Source organism: Panthera uncia, chromosome B1 (genome assembly GCF_023721935.1).
Source record: "Panthera uncia isolate 11264 chromosome B1, Puncia_PCG_1.0, whole genome shotgun sequence".
Lineage (NCBI taxonomy): Eukaryota > Metazoa > Chordata > Mammalia > Carnivora > Felidae > Panthera > Panthera uncia.
Window position 1 is genome coordinate 125233627 of NC_064811.1, and position 24337 is coordinate 125257963.

The window sequence follows — 24337 nt, forward strand, 5'->3', positions numbered from 1 at the left end:
GCCTGATCAGCATTTTTACTCAACCTTGGCTTTTAGGGTATTTTGTCACATGCTATATATGGCTGAAATGGTTCAGCACTTATCTTCACACACTCTACATTTTATTTAATATTGTCAAGAAGAAAATTTCATTGGCACACTACTGTGGCTTTTAGAGTTAACAAATAAGCACTTTTGTTTTCAAGTACCAGAGTAGCTTTTAATCCCTTGAAAACACACTTTCTTGCAAGTGGTATTAAACATATACCCTCTATACTATTTCAATTTAACGAACACATCTTGGGAAAAAGAAAGTATTCCGTTTTACTTATTGTACCTATGTAGAATCTAAATCATTTCGAATGCTCACACTGGTAGATTTAGTAGCCTCTGTAGTTCTATGTTATTCAGCTACGGTTCACATTAAGTGATAGATTTTTACCTGACTTTGAGAAAGGCACATAAATTGATTAGAATAATCTGATAATCCAATGCCAGTGTTGAGCTAAATGCCTGGAAGAACCCCCAAAAAAACAATTTGACAATCCAAGGCCACAGGGAAAAAACATTTTAAGTAATTATGAAAATGGTAAACACCCAAGAGGCCCAAACCTGATATAATAAAGCCTATTCATTTTCAGATAGATTCAACTCTCCACTTAAAGAAATGGTTAAGAGCACTGACATCAGGAGTTTCAGTTCAAGATGATGACATAAGTTCCTGAACTCACCTCTTCCCATGGACAAACTGAATCTACAGTTACACATGGATTAATTCCCTCTGGAAGAAATCCTGCTACTAGCTGCACTACACATCAGGCAAATGAGAAAAAAAAGCCCACATCATAACAGGTGCGAAAGTCTGTGACACATTCTTGCCGTAAATCTCACCTCCAAGACATACAATTGGGAAGGAACTCACAACTCACAGCTCCTCCCTAAGGAGTGATGGTTTTGGGCCTAACATGTAGCACCCCAATGTTTAAGACTTCCACCTGTGAGAAAGGCCCCCAGAATGCCTAGCTCTGAAAGCCAAGGAGGCTTGCGTCCATGAGACCATAAGACAATACAAAAACAAAAACAGAAACACAGTTCTTAACTGGCTCAGGAGGACTCAGCTTGGCCATCCCCCAGAGCTCAGCGCTGAGAGAGCAGACATAAACGCCCATCTCCCAGTCTTTCCTTGAAAGAGGCCTATCTGCACATCTTAAAAGCTGCAGCCTCAGAGTCAGGATCCTAATTTAACACAAATCTAGGAACTGCAATCCTCCCCTGAGACCAGAGAAGCCAGCAGACACCGTATCTGCATTCTCTCTGTATGTAGTCCTCTCCAAATCACCAATGTCACCCTGGAAGGAGTTCGTACACTGGTCTGGCACTTCAGCTTTCATGGCTGCCATCTAGAAAATGTACCCCTTGATCACCTGGTTCTTGTGGCCATCAGGGCTTGTGTTCACCGTTTGTAGCAAACAAACAGTTCTTTAACAGGCTATCATCTGGGGGCTCAATGTCCAGTTCCCAGTCTTTCCCTGAAAGAGGTCTACTTGTAAACTTTAAAAGCTCTTGCCCGAGGGTCTGGCATCCAATCAGCCTGCACCTACTGCTGACTGAGACACTTACTTTTGGGGCACTGATAGGTCTTAGAACACCGTCAACGACTGGGAGCAACTAAGAACAAACAAGGTGGCTTAGACAATCAGTTAGTTTTGAGAGATAGAACGTGATTTGCTATTAATGAGGACAGGCACAAAATACTACCCACTTCCCCAAATCTTTTTCTTATAATGAATAAAAACTGTTAGGCTGATGGAGGAGGAATACCAATGCTCTCATCCCAGGGTCCGGAAGAGAGACAGGTAACTCTATACTATCCCTACGACCAGACAAAAATCTACTGCTTCTGGTGTAAGGTAAAAGTAAAAGCTCTTTTACCCAGAAGAGGGGGAAAATCTTTGAGCCAGGATTCTTCACTGGTCCAAAAGACAGGTTTGCTATTATTGGAAGAGGGATGAGAAAATCTCTCTGGCCTAAGACCTACCACAAACACAAGAAAGGGTCTGGATGTCATGCAGAGTATGGGCAAGAACACTGAGAAGGCCCACTGAGAATAACCCATAGCATTCATCACAGAGTGATGCTGGATCAAGGGAATGAAGAAGTTGCCCTACCCCGACCATAAGCCTTACACTGGATCACGAGCAACAGCCATCTACCTCTGGGGAAAGGCAACAGAGGAGAGAGAAAAAGTCCTCAGTGGCACAGGCATTGAGGGCCTGCCAGAGAGTAGAGCAGAAGCAGTGAGACAAAATCTCTAACACCCTAGGGCCCATGCTAAGGACAAATTCAAATGGAAGAACTGAAGGAATTTGTGAAAACGTGCTACACTAGAAGTAACAATGATGACAAGAAACCCAACTGAGCTCACCGACTGTCTACATGGACTGAACTCCCCACACAAATTGCTGATATAAGAAAAGGCACCCATATTTCTGGGCATAAAATATTATTCACATCCCAGTCTCTAATTCAACCAAAAATTATGAGATGCTTAAAATAATAAGAAAACAATGACCCACTGTGAAGAAACAAAGCAATCAAAAGAACCAGCCTCAGAGATAATATAGGTGTTGGAACCATCAGACAGGTTATTTAAAATAACTATAATTCACATACTAACAGATCTAGCAGAAAAAGTGGAAAACTTACACAAACAGGTGGGAAATTGCAGCAGAGAAGGAAACTATAAAAAAAAGAATCAAATATAAATGCTAGAAACAAACAAACAAAAATCAGAAGCGAAGAATTCTTCTGATGACCTTATGAGCAGAGTAGACACAGCTAAGAAAATAATAAGTAAATTTTAAGGTAGATTAATAGAAAATAAAACTGCAAGTAATAAAATAATGCTGCCATGGCTATATTAATATCAAAAAAAAAAGAATTCAGGACATGGAATATTACCAAATATAATGATAAAGGGACCATTTATCAAGAAAACCTAACAGTTTGAAATTAGTTTCCTAGGGTTCTTGTTACAAGGTACCACAAACTGAGGGTGGCTTAAAACAATAGAAATGTATTGTCTCATAGTCCTGGAGTTTAAAGGTCCAAAATCAACTTGTTGGCAGAGCCATGTTCTCTCTGAAGCCTCTAGCGGGAAAATGTTTCCTCCCTTCTTCCAGTTTCTTGGAGCCCCAGGTGTTCCTGGACTGTGGCAACCTAACTCCAATCTCTATTTCCATCACCACATGGTATTTATTCCTCTGATGTCTGTCTTAAATGGTGTTTTCACCTTCCTATAAGGACACCAGTCATATTGGATTTGGGCCTACTCTAATGACCTCATCTTAACTTGATTACAAATAAGGTCATATATACAGGTACCCTAGTACTTGTGAGGACTTCAATATATCATTTTGAGAGACACAATTCAACTCACAATATGTACCAAAAACAAATGATTCAAATACATAAAACAAAAATTGATAGAAATAAAAAAAACATACAGACAAATCTAAATTGTAGTTGGAGACTTCAATACTCCTCTCATTTACATTAATCAATACAGCATGTAGAAAATCAGTGAAAATATAGAAGATATGAACAACACTATTAACCAATTTTACCTAATTGGTTGTAAATGACATGTATAGAACACTTTACCCAACAACAGAATACATATTCTTTTCAAGTACACACAGAGCAATAACCAGCATAGACCATATTCTGAGCAATAAACCAAATTTCAACTCATTTTTAAAAATAAAAATCATACAAAGTATGTTCAACAATCATAATGGAATTAAACAAGAAATCAACAGGAGAAAGATGTCTGACAAATCCCCAAACCTGTGGGGGGTGGGGGGTAGGAAACTCTTCTAAATAATCCATGGGTGAAAGAGAAAGTCACAAGGAAATTTAGAAAATATTTTGAATGAAATAAAAATAAAAATACAATATATAAAAATTTGTTGGGCTTTGTAACATCAATGCTTTGAGAAAAATTTGTAGCATTGCATTTTTATATCAGAAAGAAAAATAAATCTCAAATCAAAAGATTAAAGCATTCACCTGAAAATCCCAAAAAAGGAAGAGGAATTAAATCCAAATCAAGAAGAAAAGTAGGAGAAAAAGCAAAGAGCACTGAACACAGGAAAAGCAACAGAAGAATAAACTACATAGCCAGGCTGATCGGGGGTGGAGAAGGGAAGGGGAGAAAGAAAGAAAACAAACTACCAAAATCAAGCATAAAAGATGAAATAAGCAAATTCTGTGAGACAGTCACACTACCAAAGATCATTCAAGAACAAAAAGGTATCAGGAATAGCCCTATATCTATTAATTTAATTCAAAGTTTTAAGAAAACCTTCCCAGAAATAAAATTCCTGGACCAAATAGTTTCACTAATGAATTCCACTAAGGATGAAATTAATTTCTACACCATCTTCTCCAGGAAAGAGAACAAGAGGGAATAACTTCAAAACTCATTTTATCCCGCCAGCAATACCCTGAAGTCAAAACTAGACAAGGACATTACAAATATACTTCCTGAACACAGATGCAAAAATTCGTAAGTGAATATTAGCAAATCAAATCCAGCAGTTTATTACAACGGATGATACATCATGATCGAATATGGTTTGTCTTAGGAATGAATCCAAAATTAACCAGTATAAAATTTATCATTTTAATATATGAAGAAAAACCATATGATTATCTTCAGAAAAAGTATCTGACAAAATTCAATATCCAACTATAATAAAACTTTTAACAAACTAGAAATAGAACTTCCTCAACCTGATAAAGGGCATCTATGAAAAACCCATATAGCTAATATACAAAAAGGTAAAAGAATACTTTTACCCTAATACCAAAGACAAGACATTCTTAACACTTCTAGTCAATATTCCATAATGTAGTAAGTGTTCATTCAGAGATGATATATTCTTGTATGCAGGAAGTCCCAAAAAGTCTACAAAAGGCTGCCAATAAAAATAACTGAGTCTAGCAACATTGCAAAATACAGGTCAATGTACAAAATTCAGCTGTAATTCTGTATACAAACAATAAATAACTGAAGTTGAAAATTTTATACCTATTAAAAATATGAAAAATTTAAGGGTAAACTAACAGAATATGTACAAGAATTGCATGTCAAAATCTGCAAAACATTAGAGATTAAAGAAAACCTAAATGAATGGAATCAAATTCATGGACTGAAAGACTGTCTTTTTTTTATATATAGCATTCTTAGCAAAAATGGCCTAACCAATTAAATATAATCCCTATAAAAATCCCAGCTGGATTGATAAAATGACTCCAAAATTTATATGAAAAAATAGAGGGACTGGAAAGCTAAAACAATTTTGAAAAAAAGAGTACAGTTAGAGGTTTCATATGACCTGATTTTATGACTTACTATAAAGCTACAGTAATCAAGACAGTGTGATACTGATATAAGAAAAGATATACGATTGAGCAGAACAAAGCTTAGAAATGGACCCACACATATATAGTTAATTTATTTCCAACAAAGGTGCCAAGACATTTCATGAGAAAACAGTCTTTTCATGAAACAGTGTTGAAAGAATTGGACTTTCATTTGTAAAAACTGAACTTCAACCCTTACCTTGTACCCTTATAATATATTATAGATTAAAAATAGGTTGCATCTGCTAGTGGGGCATCTGGTTGGTTTGGTCAGTTAAGTATCCGACTTCGGCTCAGGTCATGATCTCACGGTTCATGAGTTCGAGACCCATGTAGGGCTCTGTGCTGACAGCTAATAGCCTGGAGCTGCTTCAGATTCTGTGTGTCCCTCTCTCTCTGCCCCTCCCCCCGCTGATGCGCACATTCTCTCTCTCTCTCTCTCTCTCAAAAATAAACATTAAAAAAAATTTAAAAATTAGGCTGCATCAGAAGTCACAATATGAGTCACAATATGAGTCACAAATATATTTGACCCAATTTGTTTTTAGAAAAGCCAAAACACTGTTGGTTGATAATAAGCATATAGTCAACTAAATAATCTAAATCATCAGCTTTAACTTTCCAGTAAGACAGTCTCTTGTATATATAATGTATATGTGAATCAAAAGACCTCTTGCAATGAACAGTCCCCTTGAGAGCACCAGAATCTATAGTTTAGTAAAAATTGCCACATTTTTATATTCCTTCCCATTAACAAGACTACTGCCATTTATAGTTTTTAACACTGACTTTTCTTTATCCTTTTTTCCTGTTTTTTTTTTTGTACTAGAAATTTCTAAGAGTAAATGCAAAACTTTATATTATTTCTTTGTACTTCATTCAAATATTTCAGGTATTCGATTTTGCCAAAATTATCTAAATTTTTTTTTATTTTAATGGGGTGCCTGGGTGGCTCAGTTGGCTGACCATCTGACTTTGGCTCTGGTCCTGATCTCACAGTTCATGAGTTTGAGCCCTGCATTGGGTTCACTGATGTCAGCATGGCGCCTGCTTTGGATACTCTGTGCCACTCTCTCTCTGCCCTTCCCCTGCTCGTTCTCTCTCTCTCTCTCTCTCTCTCTCTCTCTCTCTCTTAAAAATCAGTAAATATTTTTTTAAAAAGCTTTTTATTTTAATTAACTGCAAAGCAATTTGTATGATCAATTTGTAATATTAGTGAAACTGTTTAACAAATCAGAGTCTAGAACAGAATACAACAAAGGAACAATAAGGAAATACCTTAAGTTTATAAAGCCATTAAACAATAGGGTTATAAGTGATTTGAACAGTTCTGAACACTATTAATGTCTTTTAATCATCTTGCCTAATTATCAGAAAGGTATTAATTATCAGAAAGGTATCACTCAGATTTTCAAATAATTTGCTGAGATATGTCACATTACATCTATAACTTCCATAATTTATTAACTTAATCAAAACACATTTTTAAAGAAAAGAAGTTAATATAGTTTTACAGGATATATTTTTAAGTAAAACTACTGATTTTCATTTCTTCCTAACATTAAAAAATTTACCTATTTAATCATCATTTTACTTTTTATACTAGGCCAGTGTTTTTTGTTTTCAGAATTTACTCTTTTTCCATTTTCAAAAAGTTGGTTCACATCATAAATCATGAACTCACATTAAAAAAAAATCCTTTTCTGAAAGTGGAACCGTTTAAAATTAAGTCATACAGAAATAAAATATTTCTGATTATATTATTCTCCTATAAATGGCTCATACATAACATACATTCAGTTATAAAACTTTAAAAAGTGGAGATTATTTCATCCACGTTTGTTCCTGGCACAGTCCTCAGAATAATGTCTACAAAACTTAGTTGGCAAATTAATAATTCTTTGAGTAAGCACATTTATTCAACATAAACTTGTGTTGAATTTAAATAAGTGGACTTTGGGAATAAAGAATTGGACAAGAATGTGGACATGTGACTAAAAGACACTACATTACCCACTATAAAATGCACACTACAGATGTTTAATTAGATTTATTATGGTGATCATTCTGCAATATATACAGATATCAAATCACTATTTTGTATACCTGAAACTGATAGAATGTTTGATGTCAATTATACCTCAACTGAAAAAAAAAAACTGCCCCCCCAAAACATACCACATATTCACATAAAATAAATTTTGATGATCAGAGGGAAATATAAGAATAACAAGTTGAAAAGTTGACACATACAGGTATATAAAGAAAACTACAAATATTCAGGTTCCTAAAATGTCTTCCTACTTACATTTACTCCCCATAAACACACACACACACACACACACACACACACACACACCCTGAAATCAGAAGTATAGCTTACTATCAACCTTATTGCTACTATAAACCAGTACTTATTAAACTTACACAACCCAAACTCTAGGTGTTTTGAAAACAATTTTTATGTAAATTCATGGTAGATACATGTTCCCTCCTCTGAATCTACCCAAGTTAGCACACCCAGCACTAAACTAAGAAAACAGGAAGTATTAAGGGATAAAATTGGCAATGCTGTGCAAATAAAATAATTCATTTATAAATAATAATAAATGGTCACTCCACACCACAGTAACTTAGGATGATTAGAGAATAAATACTTAACTTTGAGGATTACTGACTGGCAGTGTGTTGCTGGTGTATGTCAGGATTATTCATCACCCTGACAGTAATATTAACCACAATCCATTTCAGTTACTTCAGTTTATCATATTCTGACTAATGTTAAAAAACAATGTCATTGAAGGCTGCTTAAATTAAGTGTAAGGTTAACCTCTGTTAGAGTCATTTGAAAGCTTCTCATAAAAGGTAGCTTCTAGTAGAAAACCAAATCTGCTCTAAAGAGTGCTAATACTTAATAAGTGTAAATTTTTTAAAAAGTCACACAAAGCATTCTTTTCCTGATTTAAAAACGAAACTTCAGCAAATCTTCTAAATGCACCACAACCTCTCTCTCTCTCCATATATACCTTTCACACTTTGCTGAACTTATTTTACATTTTGAGGGAAGAGTTGCACAACCATATTTTAAACTAAATACATCACATTGAACACATATTAAAGTTTAAAAAGATCAGTGTACCCATGAAAATTTTTCTTCAGTATCACATAAATAACTATATAATACTACCTATAAAAATATATTTAAATAGCTGTTTGCTATCTAGGACCACCCCTCCTACCAATTAAGTAATTGAGAAACGTCCCTTACTAATAAATGAAAGCAGACTGACATAATGTGTTATCTAAATCCAAAGATTTCCTACTTTAGTCCTCTAATTTTATCTTTCTAGGCTATTTTCCTATATCATTTTGATGTCTTTTAAAAACCATCTGCCCTAACATTCTGCTTTCTATAGGATCATTTTCCTTTCTCTATTAATGCCTGAATTTTCTGTTACCTCTGTGAGGATATTTATTCTGATTTTTGTTTTTAAGGTTTCTTCTGTTTCCTAAATTGTCTTTGTTTCTTCTGGTTTCTTTCATTTTTCTATTTGTTTTAGTCTTTGTCATCTTTGACAATGGAGACTGTCTTTAAATGTTTGCTAACACTTGGATGTATGTTCAGTTTTAGAACGAGGCACAAAAGAGCTGACTGTAGTACATCAAGCCTAAGTAGCATTGTGAGCTGGCAGACTTCACTGAAGAGAAATCAGGTGGGCTCCAAGTGGAATCTCTAAATCGTTAACATTTCTTAGGTCTTTTTTCTTGAGCCAGTCAATACGTCCAAAGAGTAATACAATCTTCTGTCTTACAGGGTGGGGCTGGTATAAGCCTGGCTGCCAGAGTTCTGATAGCATGACAGCAAAAGGGGTCTGGGGGCCTTCAACATTCAGTACTTAAAGCTTTCAGTTCATCCTGTTTTCCATTCTTTCCCTTCAACCCGTCCTCTGTTGTTCTTGGTTTTCTCAAATCAGAAACTTCTCTGGTATAATTTCTCTAACAAGTACACCTCTGTCCCTTATGCCAAGATAAAGGGAAGAGTAGTTGGATTTGGGGAAACAAGTGGACATAAATGCAAGTATTCAATCTAAAATATTCTTTCCACTTATCCCTAAAGCCTACCAGTTCACTGACATGGACATATCTGAGAGCCTAACACTGGGAAAATGTGTGACCTTGGCGAGTTCCTTAACCTCACTATATCTTAGTTTCCTTATCTGTGAAATATAGATAATAACACATCCCTTATAGTACTGTTGAGGAGATTAAATAAGATAGCATACGTAAAATGTGTGTTTACATAGGAAGGCACCTACTAGGGCTTCCCTCACAATCCAAATCAAATAATATTCTAAACTCTCCCCACATAATTCTTCTGCTGATTAGACTGTAAACTCTCCAAAGCAAGAATATAATTTATACCAAACTCCTCAACATCCTTGTGGCACATTACAGCATCCATATTTGATACCAAGATTTAAATATTTTAAACATATTTTATCAGCCAAAAAAAAGAAAACGAAAGGAAAGGAAAGGAAAGAAAGGAAAGGAAAGGAAAGAAAAGGAAAGGAAAGGAAAGGAAAGGAAAGAAAAATCCGAGCATGGGATAATTAATTTCTTTCTCTGTATTTACATTTTACTGAAATGCTTTAAGATCCAATATTTGCTGTTGTAATATCATAAGGTTTTTAAAAAACTTTTGAATTCCTTTGGTTTGACTGAAGCCTAATAAGTTAAAATAAAGTAAAGGTTGTAACACCTACCATATTTAAACAACATTCCCCTCGCCTCCAAAAAGAGTGTTCTTTTCCCTCTGTGACATCTAGATGGTATACTGATTCCTGGTATATCTGTTACGGAGCAGGACTAAAAGGACTGGCATTCGTCAGAAACAGCACTTAAAACTTAAAGAGATAAAGAAGTGCTGTCTGATCAACAACAGTTAAATGTCGGTAGTCAATTCCAGGTCAAGATGAATGCTGTATATTAAATGCGTGTGTTAGAGAGACATATCTCACATATAAAAATACACAACCAAATGGTAAAAGATAAATGAGAGACAGAGAAAATCACCTACTTTTGCTTTAAACAGAGAGAGAGAGAAAGAAGAAAAAGCCAATAAATGCTACAGACAAATAATAGCAACTCATCAGCAAATAAGTAAATTCAAGAGAGTATTGTCATTCAATTCTCTTAAGTTATCTGAGAATTTACTCATTAGAAACATTTTGATCCAGATTAGGGCAACAGAAGCTGTTAGTTCAACAGAGTTGTGAATGGGTATGGCATTGTAACATATGCAATCCTGGTGGAAAAAAACCACTATGATTTATTAGGGCCTGGACCACAATTTGAAGATATGGTAATAGTAAATTCTCCTTAGAATCCTACACTGCAAGGAAGAATCAAGCAATTGTGGTGCAAGTTCATTTCCCCCTAATATTTACTTTTCTTGTTTCTGCACTCTGAACCTAAAGAACAGCTCATATTGTGCTTGCACTCTAAAGCTGAAAAATGGATGATTAATTTTCTTTTCCCTCTACCTCAAACTCTCTTAGTATTTTCCATCATTTTAAGAATGTAAGCTTTAATTATTAAAAAATAAAATACTTGCTTATACCTTGGCCATTTCTTCATTTTCACCCCAACCTTCAGTTTATTTTTTAGTAGGAGAGTAACTACCTAATTTTATTCTTTTGGATTTCCAGAAATGAAGAGTCCCTGGCACACAATATTATTCAATAAACAAAAGAAAAAAATAAATGAATACTCAAGTTATAACATCAGGGATTCAATAGTTTAAAGCAAACATTCAGTTTTTTTCATAAAACAGGCTTAGGCAAAAAAGGCGTAGAGCATAACCTGGGACAAGCACACTAAGAAGAACAATTTGGAAAAGCTTTCCTCTTTAAAGCCATAGAATGCTGGCTGCATTTTACCTTGTATTTCAGCATGAGAGGTGAAAGGCAACTTGACAAAATAACATTAAAACAGACTCAGAAATTGATGGCAAATGTAGAAGCAATATAGCACACTGTGGTATTTTCTCAAACATTCTGGGCCAAAACTTATAGTAAGAAATAGGTCACATAAACCATAACCCAGTGCACACATGTACACACACACACACACACACACACACACACACACAAACAGCTTAAGCAGAAGATTCATACATAATGCACACTGATATTTTCCTCATGTTATACTTTGTAATTTTATTCATTTCTTTCTCTACAAAATCTATCTACCTATCTATTTATCCATTTTGAGAGTAGTTGACACACAATATCACATTAGTTTCAGGTGTACAACTTAGTGATTTGACAAGTTTATACATTATGCCATGTTCACCACAAGTATAGCTACCAATTCTCCCATTACATTGCTATTACAGTATCACTGGCTGAATTCCTTATTCTGTGCTTTTTATCCCCATGATTTATTCATTTCATAACTGCAAGCCTGTATCTCCCACTCACCACCCAAACCATCCCAGGTTTGGTATCTGCCCAACCCCCCACGTCCTTCCCCTCTGGCAACCATCAGTTTGTTCTCTACAGTGGAGGTCTGATTCTGTTTTTTGTTTGTTTATTTGGTTTTTGTTTTTTGTTCTCTATTTATTATCTTTAATTTTTTTTCTATTCATTTTTTAAAATGTTAGCTGTAAACTGCAGTTTGAAAACCACTGGCTTAGTGTTTAAATTCTGGTGCTACCCACTACCTGTGTGACCTTATGCAACTTGCTTAACTTCATAGTGCCTCAGTTCCTGTCTCTGTAAAAGACAATAAGTAACGTTACCTATCTGACAAGGGCTTTGTGGGGGTTAACACATGTAACATTCTTAAATACGAGCTTGACAAAAAGTAAGTTCTCAATAAAAATTAATTAACAACAATAAGGTGGCATGTTCTTTCTTAGTTGTGCAGTTTTCATTTGGAAGTTAATGGTTATCAACTGCATTTCAATCTAAGAACAAACTCATTTTTTGGAACAGGTATTCAGATGACAGTACATATACATATTAAATATTCCAAAATAACTATGTTGATCAATTAGAAGAGAAATAATTGCCTCAGATCATCTGGGTTTTCCTCTCTTGGAAAACTGGTTAACACAATCAATCCCCTATTAAGGAAAAAAAAAATCACAGTGGTAAAGAAAATCTTCCCAATCTACAAAGAGAGCCCTGTTACTGAAACACTCTGCCATCATAATTTGTTTCTGTGATATGACATTTTGTAAATATATTCCTGTCCTAATTATAATTTCTTATATAGAAAAGACAAAAAGAAAATGTTCATTCTTATCTCTTTCAAGAAGGTTGTCAAAATATAAAAATCAATGTATTCTGTAAAATATAGATTAATGTCACTCCAAAGTCTATGCATGGTTAGATCTGTCTTCTCATCAGTCAGGATTTTTTTTTCCCATCAGTCAGGATTTTACACTAGCAATGAAATAACTGGGAAAGCGAAGGAAAAAAATCAGCTTCAAAATTCATTCCTACCTTTTTTCAGCTTTGAAAGAATAGATTAAACCATTATGTTAAGTGAGGACCTTCTCAATATATCCATACAAAAAAAAATTAACTTTCATCAGATTTTCAGACTATTTGATCTTCTCAACAGGCAATACTAATTTGTAATTATTACAAGGAGATATTGTGCATAAAATAAAAGTTTATACCTTCAAGAAGACTTTTTTTTTACATTTTCCTTCTAACCCTTTCACAAAGAATGATCAGGAAAATAATACAGAAGAAAGTCTGTTGATTATATTAATTCAGTTTCAGAAAGAAAATTCCCTGTGCAACGTGGAAGAAATTACTAAGTAAAATTGTAGCATTGTATCAAAGCTGCTAAAACTCCTCTAAAAAACAGCATTGAGGAAATTAAATGGACATAAGTATGCATAAATAATTCAATACATTTTAAAGCCAGTCAGGGTATATAATCTACTTAAGAATGGGGATAAGATCTGTTTATGTTTTAAATTAAACTTTGCACAGAATGCTTTCTATGATTTCACAAGTTTATTTAAACAAATAGTAATGTTTGCTAAATGCATACTATGAGAAAAATTTTAATATAATTCTCTTATAATCATTATTAATACAGAAACAACTCATTTTATGTATGAGATGTATCCCTGAAAGTATGTATATAAACAGATATCTGCAAACTGAATCACACTGTAAACATTATGGAAGATTTTAATGCCAACAGGAATGATATACTTTTATAAAGTAGACAGTTACTATTATTTTACACATGTGAAGCACAATTTTCAAAAATCTAATATGCTTATTTCACCTAAAATAATGTAGTTAATTCCAAATTCACTTATTTCCATCAATATTTAATGAAAACACTTAGAACTAGAATTCCATTTTCTTGAATTTGAAGGACTTTTATAGCATTTGAACTACTGCTGCTAAGTTACAAGATATGTGGTTGAATGTTAGAGCTTCCCACTTCTTCCTAGCCCTGCTAATTACTACTGTTCACTATTCAGTGGTGTATCCCTCAGTTCTTGTTGAAAGAATTCTTTATATTCTTTCCTCAGCCCAAAGTATAAATCTCTCACGAAATCTCTCAAAATATAAAAGTGGATACCACTACTATAATTAAAGGCACTAAATCATCAAAATTATATTTTTATGCCTCTATATATGTATAGTGGATATGGACATATATGGATAGACTAACAAAATCAATTCTTTTAGTTTAAGGCCCTCTACCAGTTTTACAAATCTAAAAAAATAAAAAGAGCAAAATTACTATTGGTCATCTAGTATGGCATAAAAACAAACTTATTTATCATATACAGAAGATAAATTACAAAGGCATTAGTTAAAACAGTATTTTATCCACCCAACAAAAGTATTTGTCAAGTTCCTTAGAAATAGCTGTAACATATAAATAAAATTTGGTTTTAAAAAAGGATTCTATTTTGCTGGCAAATCATTTACTACAGCGTTTTGCTGACATTATTTTAATGAATTCTCATAATGAAAAACACAATATAGCGTACATTAAAAAAAAGTAAGAAGAAAAAACTGGAGGCTTTCCTCTGTTCATACAAGATTTTTAGTGGGATAGAGAACCAAGGTGAGAGGCAGAGAATAGAGGAAGTTAGCAAAGAACAATGGTAGGAAGAGGCAACAGGGTTATGGGAGCTCTTGTTCAGGTACAATGATAGCAGAAGACAGAATTACAACCTCAGCAGAAATTTCCAAACAGCCTCCCACTCATCACCATTAGTAACTGTTCTATCAAGACAGAAACATGCACCCTGTCTATAATCCATCTTACTACCCACTGTATCTTGAAGAGCCTACCAAAAACCCTCCTGAGCACAAAAAAAATCTTAAGCTATGTGCTTAAATAGAAGTCCAAACTGAAAGACTCAGTTTAAAAAATTTTACACAGGCAATTTTTCTGGAACACTAGAAAGGTTATTTATTTAAATGCAATTTATTTTGTGAGGCAAACTTTACATTTTAACAAATTAGTGAAAGATGAGATTTTTAATTTTATATACATAAAATTCAAATAATGGAAAGAGAGGACATAATAGCCTGAGAATTAAAGAGTTGGCAAGTTTTTATTACTGACTTACTGCATGACTCACTATACAAGTCAAACTAATACACAGTCCTCAATTATTAGACTAGAGAGTTCTACAGATTCAAGTGAAATACTACAGGGTTTTATAACAAATATGATACCAAAATGTAAGTAAAGCTTTCCTTTTTCTAAAACAAAACAAAATAAAAACAAAGACCCCAGGAAACAACCATTTCTGCATTTATTATTCCTCATAGTCAATGGGTTACCTGGGAAATTCTACTACTCTGGGCCAGATTTAGTTCTCTTGGTTATACTCAGTCATGTGTTTGTAGTCAGCTGAGGGCTGGCTTAAGATGGCTTCTGCTGGTACAACCTAGACATTCCCCATGTGTTAGTCACATCCTTCTAGCAGGTTAACCCAGGCATGTTCTCAAGGTGATCACAGAGAAGCAAAAGCAGAACATGAAAGCACTTTTTCAAACCTCTACTTTGTGTCCAGTTTACTAATATTTTTTTCCCTTGCTGACCTTTTCTTAAAAATTGTGGTAAATATACAGAACATAAATTTACCATTTTTACCAATATATTTTTTTATTTAGAGAGAGAAAGCATGAGCAGGAGAGAGAGAGAGAAAGAGTGAGTGAGTGAGAGAGAGAGAGACAGAGACAGAGACAGAGACAGAGACAGAGAGAGAATCATAAACAGGCTCCAATGTCAGAATGGAGCCTGACGCAGGGCTCAATCCCATGACCTAGGGATCACAACCTGAGCCAAAATCAAGAGTCAGGTGCTCAACCAACTGAGCCACCCAGGTGCCCCCCCACCATTTTAACCACTTTTAAATGTACAGCTCAAAGGCATTAAGTACATTCATACGGTTGGGCAATCGTCACTACCATTAATTTCCAGAACTTGTTTCATCTTGCAAAATTGAAAGTCTATACTCATTAAAGAAGTCCCCATTCCTCCCTCCCTCCTCCCTCCCATCCCCTGGCAACCAGCATTCTACTTTGTCTCTATGATTAGGGCTAATCTAAATACCTCATATGAGTGGAACCATACAGTATTTGTCCTTTTGTGAAAGGCTTACTTCATTCAGCATAATGTCTTCAAGGCTCATCCATCTTGTGGTGTGTATCCTAACTCCTTAAGGAGTTGTATGTATGTATATACCACATTCTGTTTACCTATTTATCCACCAATTGATATTGGATTGCTTCCATTTTTTGGCTGCTGTAGATAAAGTTGCTATGAATATAAAAATGGGTATACAAATCCTCTTCCAGTCTCTGCTGTAAATTCTTTTAAATATATACCCAGAAGTGGAATAGCTAGATCTTATAGTAAATCTATTTTTAATTTTTAAGGAAGCACCAAACTTGTTCCATATCAACTGTACCATTTTACATTCCCATCCACAGTGTACAATAGTCCTCTAAGTTCTCCACATCTTCACCAACACTTGTTATGTTATGCTTATATTTTTTTACAATACCAAGTGTAATGGGTGTGAAGTGGTATATCATTTGTGGCTCTGATTTACAATTCTTTAACTATCAGTAATGTTGGGCACCTTTTCATGTACTCATTGGCCATTTGTAAATCTTCTTTAGAGAAATATCTATTCAAGTCCTTCACCCGGTTTTGAATCAGGTTGTTTGTGTTTTTGTTGAGTTTCAAGAGTTCTCTACATATTCTGGATATTAATCCCTTATCAGATATGATCTGCAAAAAAAAAGACTTTCTCTTGAAAATTAAAACTCTTTTAAAGTGAAAATATATATATACAAACTGCTATAATTTTTTAGTTCTAAGAACTATACCAGACACCAGAGATAAAAAAATTAATAGAATCTTTCTATTTAATAATTTCCCTTAAGAGGGAACAGAGAGAAAAAAAAATGTCAAAATTATAATAGATTACGTAATGTGTTATAATAGACATGTACAGACAGTACCATGGAAGTACAAATTTCTAGATGATGGGAAAAGCAACATCAAAGGGATAAAGGTGAAAGAGAACACAAGGCATTACAGGATCAGATGACGATCGCAAAGATGGGGGATAGAGACAGAAGGTATGATAATCAAAGAGAAAGTGGCCAGTAACTGAATACCGCTATTTGTCATAATGAAAATGTTAACCTTTGTGTTGACATCACTGATGAGTACCGTGATTATCTGGACTGTGTGAAAAAACATTATATCCTATGGATCCAGAGTAGAGGTTACTCCCAAACATTCCTAATAATAATCATGCTAGGGCATAAAAGGGCATATCCTGAGGTGGGTAAAGAAGGGAATACTCTCCCTCTGATACCGGAAAAGTGGAAGCTCCTGGATTCTATGTGAAAGAAACTGAATATGGCAGTGAACTGGTACCTGCATATGGGGATCTTCAGAAACAAGGAAGTGATCCTCAGATTGAGATGGTAATCACTGACAGCCTTGCACTTCTGCTATGACTGGGTAATCAGTAGAGGTTTATTTAAATACTTCACCATGGCCTTAAATGGACTTGCAAGAGTTAAAGGAAGAACTAGGCATATTCTTGGAATAAATCAGCACTAAAAGCAAGAAGTCTGGCATCCTGAGAACTTTAGAATGACTGGTTCAAGAGACAGGCAGGGGAGAAGCAACAAAGAACCTCTAGGTTAGATAAATATATAAAAATTCTCTAGGTTTTGCTAGAAATTATGAATGAAAGTACTTAGGAGAAAGACTGGATTTCCTGCCCATCTGAAAAATGGGTGCAGGGTCTCAGACTCCTGATACATTAAAGGACATAAGATCCTAAATTTAAATTAGAGAAATCAATTTCAATTTATGATGTATTTCATCTTAAATTTCTTCCCAAGTCATTCTAAAAGGGCCGAGAAATAATGACAAATCCAGCAGTAACAATCACAATAGGCCAAACTAGTCTTCAGATATTATCTCCCTTTAAAAGGGCTCCCAATAACTCCTTAAAGAAATACATGATTCTAGAACTGCCAGAAAATATAAGAGTTAAGACTGGAGCACCTTGTCACACAAGACAGCATGAAGTTATCAAAGACTACTAAGATTATACTAAAATGACTCAGGAGCAATTTAAAGAAGGTCCTTGTGGTCAGAAACAGAAACAACTGAATGGACACCAGAGAAAATAATAACTGCAATGGATGGAAACATCAAATACATTTAGGTCTATGAGTTCATAAAGATGTTTTTTATTTTTATTTTTTTAATATTTTATTTATTTTTGACAGAGAGAGTGCAAGCGGGGCATGGGCAGAGAGGTAGGGGGACAAAAGATCCAAAGCCGGCTCTGTGCTGATAGCAGCAAGCCTGATGTGGGGCTCAAACTCACAAACCGTGAGATCATGACCTGAGCTGAAGCCAGGCGCTCAACCAACTGAGCCACTCAGGCACCCCATGAAGATGTTTTTTAAAAACTTAGGTGTCACTGGAGGATGTTAGGAACCAGTTCACTGTTTTAAAAGCTGACATAAGAGGAGAAAAATTTAAAGGTTTATCCTGCTTTTCCAATGCAATGTACCACTGAATAACCTAACAGTAGATGAAGGGAATGGGTCCCCAATAACAAATGAAATTAGAGTGAGAGAATGTAAATATCATGATTTTTCAGTCATTACAGAACCAATGAATCTAGGCATTACACAATGGCTACTAACATCACAAAAGAGAAATAAAGAAGATACTACACGCCCTCTGACAGAAGAAGGCAAAAACTTCCTATGAAGTATCCAATCTGAATTCTATCAACCTCTGGACCCAACTATCAACTTATATGAAATATAGAAGATGGAGGAACCTGTTAGACTATAACACAGGGATGCAATAAGCAAACTCCATACATGAGGAAATATATACAACAAACAATATGTTTCTTCAACTAATGAATTAGATAGAAAGAAAAGATGAAAGAGACACCTACAGAATTAAGAGAGACTTAAGACTTAATCAGTATCAACTGACTACACTATGTGGTCCTTATTTGGATCTGATCTGAATAAACACACTAAAAAGAATTATGAAAGTTGTAATTTAATTGGAAATGTGATACTTAGTAGGTTTCTGATGATATTAAGAAATTATTGATACTATTTTAGGTTTGCAAATGGTATTATGGTTATTCTTTAAAAAGGGACCTTCATTTTTAGAAGTACATATTGAAATATTTATGAATAAAATTATGTCTAGGATTTGCTTCAAAGTACTATGAGAAGGCAGAAAGAAAATGAATATAAAAATAAAATAAGAGAATCCACGAGTTGACAACTGTTGAAGCAGGGTAATTGGTAGATGTAAATTTATTATGCTAATTTGTCTACTTTTATATATGCTTGAAATTCTCTATGAAAAAAAGTTAAAAGAAAAAAAGGACATATAACCTTATTTTATATCACAAAATGATGGTACAGAATACTCTATTTACTGACAGTCTAGGACAGAAAAGGAAAGTTCTTGAAGAACCTAAGACATAGGAAAACAGTTAAAAAACGGTGAATGTATCAATGTGTATATACATGAGTGTATACATATAAAATGTAATTATTCCTTACTGATATGTGGTCCATTAGGAGTAACTTTTGCTTTATTATTTACATGTTTTACATTTAAAGAATCAAATACAGTTAATATATTTTATAACCTGGGGAAAATGTCGCATATATTTTATTATTTACTACATTTAGTGAATGGCAGGCTCTGTGCAAGGCATCAGAAAAATAATGGGTGAACAAGAACTCTATCATATAGAACTTAGTGAGAGAGACAAGAAGAACCAAAACAAAGAGGTAGAAGGACATGTAAAATGCAGGATATTTAGGTGTTATGAAAGAAGCAGATAGTGGTATATCAGGGAAGGAAAACAGTAATGGTCCTATGTGGGGGTGACCTAAAGGACTAGAGTCATTCACTCACAAAGTAGGGAAAGCAACATAAAAAGCAGAGAAAGCAAGACACTGAATTGGGAAAGAATTATTCTGCAGTCAAAATAACTGTAAGTCAAGGGGCACCTGGGTGGCTCAGTCAGTTAAGCGTCTGACTTCGGCTCAGGTCTTGATCTCACAGTTAGTGAGTTCGAACCCCGTGTCAGGGTCTGTGCTGACAGCTCAGAGCCTGGAGCTGCTTCAGATTCTGTCTCCCTCTCTCTCTGCCCTACTCTGCTCACACTCTCTCTCTCTCTCAAAAAATAAACAAACATTAAAAAAAATTTTTTAATAAAGTAAAAAAAAATTACTGTAAGTCAAGAAAGGTTCAAGCACTGGATTTATACAATTCAAAATTAGATTTAAAGAGGATTGATTTTGAGGTAGCAAAGAAGTCAGGTGTGACACCTGGAGAAGTGCAGAAGAGTTACTTGTCTTTTTATAAAAGTGCTAGTGAGAGGTGGCCATTATTTACTCACATGTGTTAACAATTACTAACACCCTTAAAAGAAGTTAAAGTTTTAGAATAATGTCTTCCTAAATGTACATGGAAAAAGGAATACAAGTGTTAATACTTTTAACTTATCAACTTCTATCATCCATTTTTCCAAATTTTTCAGTTTTAAATTTAAATTTTAAATTCAATTTTAAATTTCACTTTCAGAAAGTGAAAATACATTTAAAAGATAAATATATTAAAGCTATAGTTATATAAAAAGATTTTTACAAGGTAATGTGAAAATTAATGATAATCAAATTTATTGTTATATGCAAGACAATTCTGTTTAAGAGGATTACTGAGAAATTACCTTGGACAAATCTCTGAAGTTACTTGGCAAAGTAAGATCCAATTCTTCTGATTCATAATTAGTGATGACCCAGGGAAACACTGGATACTGATTTAAGTCATTGTAACTCCGTCCTGACAGAGAGAGAGAAGTCATTCCATTTAGAATAAGAAAATAAAACTGACTCAGGGATATCATTTACTAAAAATAAGAACAACTTAACTTTCTGAGTGCCAGGCATTGTCCTCAGTGTTACACATGTATTATTTCATTCAATCCTATAATAAACCTACAGAATTATCATCCCCCATTTTACAGATAAAAAAACGAGAAACAAAAGGTTGCAAACTGGCCTAAAACCATGTAACTAGTAATGGTCAAATAATATTCAAACCCAGATACTCTGGCCCCAAGTTTCTGTTCTTATAAAATACACTTGACTATTTTTTTCTTACTTGAAGGCCTGCATCAAACAAAATATTCTTTATCAACCCTTAAAAAAAATTTCAATTCTCATAGAGCTTTTCAAAACAAGAATCCTTTCTCTGCCATTAATTAGCCAACCAATCAAGCAGCTAATCAACCAAATTTAAGTGACTTATTCTCTGCGGACATTCATTAGTCATCTGTAAAATAAGAGAGTTGTACTAAATAACTCTAAAATTTCTGCAACAGCTTTCAAATTCTATGATCCTCTGAATATAACGTGCAGCATCATCAATGTTGGCTTTCCCCCACTCATAAATGCTGCCACATACTCTTCTACAATTCTTCTAAACTAATGACATTCAATGACACATTTAGGTCTATTAAAATTATGAATAAAACAAAGGATGAGATAGCCCTGCTACTTATATACAGCAGTTTTCTGGATATCACTATTTTAGGGAGCAGCATAGTGGATCGTATCATTGTTTCTAACATCAAAACACTAGCATTTGAATCCCAGCTCCACTATTTACTAGTCTAAAACCTATTTTTCGTTAGATTTAATGTGAACAGACCTTCACCACTAAAATATAAGGGAGACAAGTATATTAATATTGTTTGAATTCCTTTCTTATTGTGTATTCTATCATCTTTTCTCTTTCTCAAATATATGCTGATGTCATATCAATATAGAGCTGAATATTAAAGTAGTTCTTCACACAGATGCTTGGTATCTGAGCCTTCCTTATGATGTTTTTAACTTCATTTCACTCTATTCATCTTGAGGACTATTAGAGTAACACAGTTCTTCCTTGAATGACCTGGAAACAGTCTTAACAAAACATGAATAACTGGGACAATTTTAATTCAGAGGTCATTATGTCACTACCTATTTTGGTCAATTTTAATTTCTCCCAGAAAAAAGTAACCAAACTAAGTGGCAAAAAGCAGTATATTTTTATTCTCTCCATCCATTTCCCTCTTCTTCTGATTGAGATGTTAGTAAACATGTTAGTAAAATCATCATCTTGTCTGTTCTTAAGTAATCAAATTTATTATATCTTCAAAAAAAGAGTATGCACCAGCTCACTGCAAATAGACTTTTACTAAGTAAGGTTAATTCTTTATATAGTTACTAAATGCCTACTGGACTGCCTTTTGGGAAATGTATCATAGTGTCATGAGAACCTATATGTATCACAGATAATAGCATAAAAGAAATCTTAAACAACATTAAGAACCAACCCACCTTCTAGGGTATATAAAAACTATCCAAAATAAATTATTGGTTCTATTCCTCAAAAAGAGTATTTGGGGAAAATATTTAAAAAACACTTTTAGGCACAAAAGAAGCTATATGAGAATAGACTATTTCATAAATGTTGCTTCCTAATTATTGCTGCACATTCAATCTATGCATTCATTGACTTACCACATGCTTAATTAAAAAGGTCCATTTAACTTTTTCTCTCACTACTACTTAAAAATATTGTCAGTTATTAGTTACATAATATCTAAGTCCAACACAATTGTTCAATCTTTCTTCATTCCTTTTCCTCAACTGCCTGTGAGATGAACACCTCCTTAAACTGGTAAAATTTAGACTTTTCTTTTTTTTTTTTTTTAATGTTTATTTATTTTTGAGACAGGGAGAGACAGCATGAATGGGGGAGGGTCAGAGAGAGAAGGAGACACAGAATCTGAAACAGGCTCCAGGCTCTGAGCTGTCAGCACAGAGCCTGACGCGGGGCTTGAACTCACTGACCGTGAGATCATGACCTGAGCCAAAGTCAGATGCTTAACCGAATGAGCCACCCAGGTGCCCCTAAAATTTAGACTTTTCAATGTGAGCCCTTAAATTCCCATTTCCATAATACTCCCTCTCTTCCAACCTTCTCTAACAGTGCCTTTATACTTTGTGAGCTGTAATTCCTTCACCTGAGCTCGAGCCTATCTCACTCGTAACTTGCACTGTTACTTTTTCTCTCTGTCCCCCTTTCATGGTTTCTCATCTTTGCCTTAATCCATTCTCTCTACTATTATACAAGAAGACTATCATCTATATCTAATGTTCTCATTTCATCTCCAACCATTCAGTTCTTATAATCAACCTTTTTTGTTTGCTTTTATTTATTTTTTTTTTTAATTTTTTTTTTTAACATTTATTTATTTTTGAGACAGAGAGAGACAGAGCATGAACGGGGGAGGGTCAGAGAGAGGTAGACACAGAATCTGAAACAGGCTCCAGGCTCTGAGCTATCAGCACAGAGCCTGACGCGGGGCTCGAACTCACGGACCGCGAGATCATGACCTGAGCCGAAGTCGGCCGCTTAACCGACTGAGCCACCCAGGCGCCCCTTTTGTTTGCTTTTAAAATGAACCCCTAGAGGGGCACCTGGGTGGTGGCTGAGTGAGTTAAGTGCCCAACTCTTGATGTCAGCTCAGGTCATGATCTCATGGTTTGTGAATTCGAACCCCGCGTCAGGCTCAGGAGCCTGCTTGGGATTCTCTCTCTCTCCCTCTCTCTCTGCCCCTCCCCAGTTCACATTCTCTCTCTCTCTCTCTCTCTCTCTCTCTCTCTCTCTCTCTCTCTCTTTCTCTCTCTCTCCCCTCTCTCCCTCTCTCAAAATAAAGTTTAAAGTAATAAAATAAACCCCAAAGGTAACCAACACGTTCCCAAATGCCAAAGCTAAAGGTATCGCCTGTACTCATTATTAATTCTCTTGTACTTCTCTAATAACATTTGATACAAGTGACCAACACCTTTCTGTCTATAGATCCCAGAGTCTATAAACTCTGGGATCACTCATTCTCTTCTTTACTAACTTTCCCTTTGTCTTCTTGCCATGCACAAGAACAATCCTAGACCTTGTCTCACTGCTTTCTGTATTATCTGTCTTGGTAATCTTAACTAATTCCTGGTGATTTCCAATCTATGCAGATGAAATTCCATGTCCTATCTCCAAATTCCAAATACCCTCTTTGACCTATACTTCTAAAAAATATTTTTAATATCTTAATTTGGATGTCTAGCTACACATTAAAATCATCATCTTTCCCTAGATCAATCTTTTCTGACTTCCTTTCTGTTAATGGCACCACCATTTTCCTAATGATTCAGGCCAGAAGCCTGGAAGCCTTTTGTAACACTTTCTTCCCATTTACCCCCTACATTCAGTCATCTGGATGTCAAATGTT

General features: G+C 34.7%; 1 protein-coding gene across 5 annotated transcripts in view; it reads right to left on the minus strand.

Moving 5' to 3' along the window:
* Positions 1-24337, minus strand: part of LRBA (LPS responsive beige-like anchor protein) — a 785855-nt gene that overhangs the window by 173520 nt on the left and 587998 nt on the right. For all 5 annotated transcript variants that reach the window (XM_049632267.1, XM_049632266.1, XM_049632264.1 and 2 more), the window contains one exon: positions 20732-20844. In XM_049632267.1, the coding sequence (XP_049488224.1) occupies positions 20732-20844 (113 nt within the window). The remainder of the gene's footprint in view (positions 1-20731; positions 20845-24337) is intronic.